General features: G+C 42.3%; 1 protein-coding gene and 1 long non-coding RNA gene across 15 annotated transcripts in view; one reads left to right on the plus strand and one right to left on the minus strand.

Annotated features, from left to right (window-relative positions):
• The window catches only part of birc6 (baculoviral IAP repeat containing 6), a 242,598-nt gene extending 235,277 nt beyond the window's left edge, over window positions 1–7,321 (minus strand). For all 5 annotated transcript variants that reach the window (XM_043695518.1, XM_043695521.1, XM_043695519.1 and 2 more), the window contains exon 1: window positions 7,108–7,321. In XM_043695518.1, the coding sequence (XP_043551453.1) occupies window positions 7,108–7,321 (214 nt within the window). The remainder of the gene's footprint in view (window positions 1–7,107) is intronic.
• A 36-nt stretch (window positions 7,322–7,357) lies between these two features.
• Window positions 7,358–7,744, plus strand: part of LOC122552674 — a 58,986-nt gene continuing 58,599 nt past the window's right edge. For all 10 annotated transcript variants that reach the window (XR_006312451.1, XR_006312448.1, XR_006312450.1 and 7 more), the window contains exon 1: window positions 7,358–7,509. This is a non-coding gene — a long non-coding RNA (uncharacterized LOC122552674). The remainder of the gene's footprint in view (window positions 7,510–7,744) is intronic.

A 7,744-nucleotide genomic window follows, 5' to 3' on the forward strand; every position in this document is an offset into this window, starting at 1 on the left:
TCCCTCCTCACTCTACCCCTCTCTTTCCACACTCCCCCCTCCCCTCCATCCAAGGCTCCTCAACCTCTGTCCAAAGCCCCAAAAGAGCCTTCCAGATCAATCAGCACTTCCACACGTCATATACTGTATCCAGTACAGTCTCCTCTACAGGCCACCTACTCGCAGAGCGCTTTAGAGAGCATCTCCGGGACACCCGCACCAGCCAACCCCATCGCCCTCTGGCCAAACACTTCAACTTCCCCTTCCACTCTGCCAAGGAGATACAGGACCTATGCCTCCTCTGACGCCACTGCCTTAACACAGATCCCTGAGGGAAGAAACCTTCGTCTTCCGCCTCGGGACCCGACAATCCCACAGCATCAATGTGGATTTCACCAATTTCCTCATTTCCCTTCCCCCCCACTTATCCCAGTTCCAACCTTCTAACTCAGCACTGCCTTCATCACCTGTCATTCTTCCTTCCCACTTATCTGCTCCACCCTCCTCTCCAACCTATCACCATCACCCTTACCTCCTCCTACTTATCGCACTCTCAGCTACCTTCCCCCTAGCCCCACCCCCTCCCTCAGCTCACAACCCCATTCCTGATGAAGGGATTTTGCCCAAAACGTTGATTCTCCTGCTCCTCAGATGCTGCTTGACCTGCTGTGCTTTTCCAGCACCACACTCTCGACCATCCGTGACAAAGCTGTCCAACTGATTGATTCATCAACCACTGCTTCCACTCATCGTAAACAGTTACTGTAGTGTGTCCATTCTAAAAGATATACAGCAGTATCACTTCAAAGCTCTTTCAGCAGCACCTTCCAACCATGCAACTTATACTGTCTACAAGTAGAAGGGACATGGGAACATTAACATCTGTAAGTTCCCTCTAACTGTGGTCAGAGACAAGGAATTCTATGACAAGTAAACTCTACCCTGTCTCCCTAATACCTATCTACCATCTCTAAGGTAGAAGTGTTGCATAATCTCCACTTGCCGTGATGTGTGTGCCTTCAACAACACAAGATCCTCAACATCATCCAGGACAAGCAATCTGTATTAACATCCTACTTCACCACCTATCTTCAAAATTTATTCCTTTCACTACTGACAACACACAGTGGCCATGTTATCATCTACAAGATGCACTGCAACACACTTTGGTTCATTCAACTGCATCTTCTAACCCGGTGATTTATACCACCTGGAAATAGAAGGTCAGGTGCACTGAAACACCACCATCTGGAAGTTCATCTCCAAGCCACAAACTATCCTGATTTGAAACAAAACTGTTCTTTCACGGACACTGGGTCAAAATCCTAAAAGCATTGAGTGTCCCTACATCCCAAGGACTGCATAGTTCAAGAAAACAGCTCACCACCACCTTCTCAACAGCAATTGGCTCATGGTTAGCATTGCTGCCTCACAGCACCACAGACCAGGGTTTGATTTCAGTCTCGGGCAATTGTCTGTGTGGAGTTTGCACGTTCTCCCCATGTCTGCATGGTTTCCTTTGGTTGCTCCAGTTTCCTCACACAAAGATGTGTAGGCTGGGTGAATTAGCCATGCAGGGTAGGTGGGTTAACCATAGGAAATGCAGGGTCATACAGTAGGGAGGTGGGGTCTGGGTGGGATGCCTTCAGATGGTCGGTGTGGACTCAACAGGCTAAGTGACCTGCTTCAACACATTTGGGTTTCTGTGATTCTAAGCAGGAAGGGTGAATAGATGACTAATCAGATATATCTATATCGTATTAACAATTAAGAAAAGTGACATGCAATCTCAACTTCAAACTATAAATACCATCTTCAAGGGTATCTAGGGGTGCCCAATAATTGCTGACCTTGTCAGTGAAGTCCATAGACCAGCAATGAAAAATTCACATTTTGTTGGTTTTTAAATACACAAAATGCAGAACAGTTGCAGATTGGAGGGAGAGCACAATTACTTCAACTACATAAACTAAGTGGTGCAAGTGTGGAAAGAATTCCTTTTAAGTTTCAAAATAAGTTTGCACAACACAGTTCTTAAATGGGGCAGTTCCAAAGGCATCATGCAGCAAAATTTAACATCGACTCTGATTGAATGGCACCTAGTCAGTCCCAGCTACTAACAGCTCAGGTGAAAATAAACATTCCTGCAGGTCCTGAATGCTACTCCCAGTACTGTAGTACACTCCAAACTTCTGGGAAATTATCCAAATAGCATCATGCTACTGAAGTGCATTACAACACCTATGTCATTTAAAAAAAGAGCAACAGTACAAAAGATTAATCTTTCAGAAATCAGCTTCAGGAGTAAGAATAAAAACATTCCAGGGGCAAAATCTTTGGCAACCCTTCCCATCAAATGCTCCAGTTCTGTTCTACAGGTGCTCGTAAATATTCTCTGCAATGTCATTCATGGTCATTCCTCCTGGAAGCCTGGACAAGTAAAGGGGTTATAGCACCAGTATTACAGCTAAGACAGTTCAATTTACACATGACAACTTTCAGCTGGTCAATGTAACAACAACAAATAAGCATGCCTTTGGCCAACAGGCTCTTCCACTCTAGGAGGGAGACTTTTACAGCACAGCAATCTTTCTCCAATGGATTTTTGGAAAATGGGGTAGCTGGAGTTTTGAAGTGAAAGGGTGTCCATGTGCACTGCAATGATTTCCTTTTGAAAATTGTGCAATATCAACATAATTCAGGAATTGTTAAGTCTTGCCATACCTGGCACTCACCCACCCCAAATAAAATGTTTTAACTGAATAGTAATCAAGGAAATGTAGCTGCCAAGGTTACAGAATTGCTTATATACTTAGCTAATTCAACATTTCTACATGGGAAATATAATTTCTGCTTTACTGAGTCATAGAACATAAATGGCTAAACGGAATACATTCAGATTTTCTTTTGGAACTTAGTGCTGTCAAAAATAGGTCAGTGAGGGGAAGAATTTGAAGCAGATTGATCACTTCCTGCTCACTTATAAACATAACGTAGGAAGAAACAAGAGCACAACCAAGGAAGTCAAGCTCCCTATAAATGAAAATACTTGAACGGGTTGCACCTGGTAGTCAGTGACAAGTGCACTTGTGCACAAAACAAAGAGAATCAGGGCATCCTAAAAACCAAAAGTTAATTTTCAGTAAACAACAAAAACAGAAATTGCTGGAGAAATTCAGCAGGTCTGGCAGCATCAGTGGTGAGAAAATAGAATTAAGGTTTTGACTCCAGTGACAATTCTTCATAAACATGCTGCAGGAATAAACTAAATTTGTAGCTCAAAATTATCACAGAAAAAAAGCCACCTTATATCACATTATATATACACACATTGAATTTTCAGCAGTTACTTCATACACCAGGCATTACTTTACAATAGCATGCTATTTTGATATCAGGTCCAGTTTTCTTCATTTCTCATTCTACCTGCCTAATCCTTTCCCAATCTTTGAGGCACAATTGCTCTCTAATCAATTCAGTTTCAGACTCCACAAATCATATCAAACTAATTTTATCACTACTCAATCTCCAAGTTAAACAATTCAACTGCACTCTTTTTTATTAGAAAAAAGTCATTTTTTAATTACAAAAATGTTGTCTAACGTAAGATAAAAAGTACAGACAAGGGCACAGAGTTGTTAAAACAGAGTCTGTCAGATCAAAACTCTCACTGAAACACAAAGTTTCCTAAAATCAATGATAATCATAGCTGTATTAGGACTTTAGGCTTTGTATCAAGTATTTATCATTCAGAAATGAAATATTGGTGATAAGTCTGTCAACATTTATGAAAGGAAAATACAAGCTTATGTTTCAGGTACACCATTTATCATAAACACTACCTTATCTTTTATTCTCTTCACGGGTACAATTCATTTCCAGCAATTTCTGATTTCACTTCATATAAAATAGTCAGAATCATAGAGATGTACAACATGGAAACAGACCCTTCTGTCCAACTCGTCCATGCCGACTAGATTTCCCAACCCAATCTAGTCCCACCTGCCGGCATCTGGCCCATATCCCTCTAAACTTATTCATATACCCATCCAGATGCCTTTTAAATGTTGCAATTGTACCAGCCTCCACCATTTCCTCTGGCAGATCAGTCCATACACATATCATCCTCTGAGTGGAAATGTTGCCCCTTAGGTCTCTTTTATATCTTTCCCCCCTCACCCTAAACCTATGCCTTCCAGATCTTGACTCCTAGTTTCTTTTCCTTCATCATTGTTCATTTTTTTTTGGACAATCATGTGACACCAAATTTCCAACAGTAACAAGAATTTCTTGCTAAATCCAGAACCTAGTATTTTTATGCTGGGGAGTACAATCACAGTCCTAGCAGTAGTAAAATATCATTGTGTAATATCTCATCTATTTATCTGGATAGACATTAAAAACTTAAACATCAAAAAATGCTTTTCACAAGAGTTTTAACTCAAGGTGCATGATTCACAATCACCCAACATAGGACTCTTAAATTTTATTACTCACTAGTTTGTAAGTTACTCAAAATACATAACAAGAAGTATTATATTCCATGCTTGAGATCATCAGCACAATGTAAGAGTAGGGTTGCTGTTAACTTAAAAATTGAATAATATTTCTCAGGGTTGAAGAGATTACTTTGATCTTAGAAGAAAGAATGGACTGAGCAGACGGAGGTCAGATGAGTGGAGAAGGCCTTAGCTCATCATTAAGGCGTTTGGAAAGAAATGAATCACTACCTTTCAGCATATAAACAGTGGTGGGGGGGACATCAGCACTGCTTAAATGGTTATGAACCTTTCATGAAGCAAAAGTAAATTGGATCAGTGAAGTATTATAAAAGGTTTTGTGTAAAATACTTTCACGATAAGATATAACTATATCATTCTGTTGTGACTATATGCTTACATTGTACTATCCAAACACTCCAAGTACATACTTTTGAGGAATCCACAATCTTATCCATAAATTAACCACAGACTGCTCTGGAAATATGGCTATACCTTCGTAAATAGTCACTTGGACAATGATCCAAACAGGATGTATTCTTGCAAATTAAATCAAATCGGTAATGCTACAACTGTGATTATCTGCTTTTTACTTCAATATTTTGGTTTGAAAACATAACTGTAGCATGTTATTGAGTACATCTATGCTGAATTATAAAATTATAATGCACAAAAGTCAGCAATTGAACAATTCAACAGCTCTGCAGTCCTTTGAGCTGCAACTGAACTGTATAAATTCAATGTCTTTACAGTAAATTGTAGTGCACAGTGTAGTTAGATTTTCTTGAATTTTGCATTCATCTACCATTCAGACTTTTCGTACATTACTGAATTACACAGAATATAAAACACAGAAACAAGCCATTTGGCCCAATGACACTGTTTATGTTCTACTCAAGAATTTTTACCAGATTTAAATCTACTGTCGTAACCCTTTATTCCCATCTCGCTCATATACTTGTTTAGTTTCCCCTTAAACGGATCAATACTATTCACTTCACTGTGGTTCCAAGTTCATGTTCTTAGCATTCCTTGGGTAAAGAAGTCTCTTCTGAATTACCCACTGGATTTCTTGACAGTCTTAAATATTGATGACCTTGAGTCATCCTTTTGACCACAAGAACAAAATTGCACAGAAAACAAAAATTGAAGCAGACTATGAAAGGGATGTTTGAAAGATGACAACTAATTTTTAAATTTTAAATTTTGTACATTTCATAAAGAATTGACTTTAGCTAAGGTTTCTAATGTCAGAGATTATCCAAATGATTAAAATGATGTAAATTAGTCCAAAAAGAGTATCCTAAAACTTCATAGTTTAAAGGAATGGTATAAATAATATTCAATAAACAAACAATAACAATGGGCTCCAATTAGCTTACTCAGAATTTAATAAATTGTAGAATGTAAAATAGGTTTAGTGGATAACAAGGATCTGAACTGGGATTTATTACTGAACTACTTAAAAGCATTGCTACAATGAGGAAATAGATCAGAAATTTATTGCTGCACAAACATTACTTCCAGTTAACAACATAATTATAGCACAAAGAAATCTCAGATTTCACATGTAGACAAATGTCATCCTCATTTGTTAACTTTTTCCCACAAAGTCCTGAGACCGCAAGATGAAAGCATGTACATATTAAAGGTGATCCACTTCTTGATCCGGTCAATTTTGACTCATTAGTAAAAGACAGTAAAATTGAAATGTAAATGTGGACAATGGATACATAAATAAGTGTACACTACCAATTACAAATCAGTGATATACCAATATTAAATAGGGAAGCAAAGTTATGGATACAGTTATCATGTATAAGCGTGCCTACCTGGATGCACGTTACCCTGTATTTTCGATCTACATTGACAATTGTGAACATATATTTGAGCACATTTAACATATAGAATGCTTATGCCAATTATGTTCACATTTAGAAAGGAGTACAAATGTGCGTGTGTAACACATTTTATGGCACATGTATCAATACATTTTGTTTCCAGAACAGAGCACTATGACAGGGAAAACAGGCTATTTCTGGGCCATTTTAAACAGCAAAAAATGCAGGGGGCAGAGAAAGAGAAACAAAAAAAAAAGCTAGAGGGAAACCGGCGGTTCCGGGTATGTGGGAAGAGAAACAGAACCGGTCTGTGAAAGCTAATCGGAGAAGAGGATGAAAATAAAGGGCTCGGTGGATCATCGTATTGTACATTTAATCCCCAAATCGCACCATATCCCCACTCTCCTTCCCAGGGACAGCTTCTGGCCCAGGCTCCGGGCAGAGGGACAGGCCAGCTTCCGGCCCATCATGCTTATAAACCGGGCCGGTGAACAAGCCCAACATTCTCATCACAACAAGGCAACATCACCCCGGCCGGGCCTGTCCTGTCCCAACCCCGGCCTTGCAGTCTGAGCGAAGCCCCGGGCCTTGACCTGTCGCCCACCCCCAGATTCTTATTCCCGTCAGTGCCAACCTTCCCCCGTCCCAACCCCACCCACTCGATCCTCCACCCAGTCACCCGCTCCCAGCGCTTCTAACCGGCCTTTCTTGCCTCGCTGGAGGAGCCCAGCTGGGAGGTGTGCCGGACCGGGGCCTCCTCGGTTTTCCCTCACCCCGTCATAACTCACCGTTTAACCGGGACACCTGCAGCACGGCGCCCGAAGTGCCGTCGATGACTTTGACGGTGGAGCGGTTGGTGACGGCCAGGATGGCGTTGAGGGACGGGTGGTAGGCCAGGCTGCGCAGGCCCTCCTCGCAGCTCAGGCAGCCGTCGCGGGTGAGGAGCCAGTCCGAGTCGGCCTCGGCCGCTGCCCCTCTCCCTGCCGCCGCCGCCGCCGCCATGTTGGAAGCAGCTGTGAGACAGGAAGGAGCCGCCACCGCCGCCAACTTTCACCCCGGAGCCGCTCGTCACAAGGAGCCTGGGCAACCGCACAGGAAGCGACGGCCCCAACGTCACCCAGGGAGGAGGCCCTTCGCAGCAGGGACAGCCTGACAGGCAGGCACGGTCAATGGATCCCGTGGGGGAGAAGGTAAGGTGTGAGAGAAAGGAGAGTGGGCTAAGACAGGAGAAGGAGATGCGGGACCAGAGAGTGAGTGTAGAAAACCTACCCAGGAGCGGGGAGAAGGGAGGATCCAGGGGATTGGGGTCAGAGGGATATCGGGAGGTCGTGCAGAAGGGTATGGGGCTGGGAGGTGGGGTGGGCAAGGGGGATGGGTTGGGTGGTGGGCAAGGGGGACAGGTCTTGGGAGGGAGGTGGGGTGTGC

The sequence above is a fragment of the Chiloscyllium plagiosum genome, chromosome 9, assembly GCF_004010195.1.
Source record: "Chiloscyllium plagiosum isolate BGI_BamShark_2017 chromosome 9, ASM401019v2, whole genome shotgun sequence".
Taxonomy (NCBI): Eukaryota; Metazoa; Chordata; class Chondrichthyes; order Orectolobiformes; family Hemiscylliidae; genus Chiloscyllium; species Chiloscyllium plagiosum.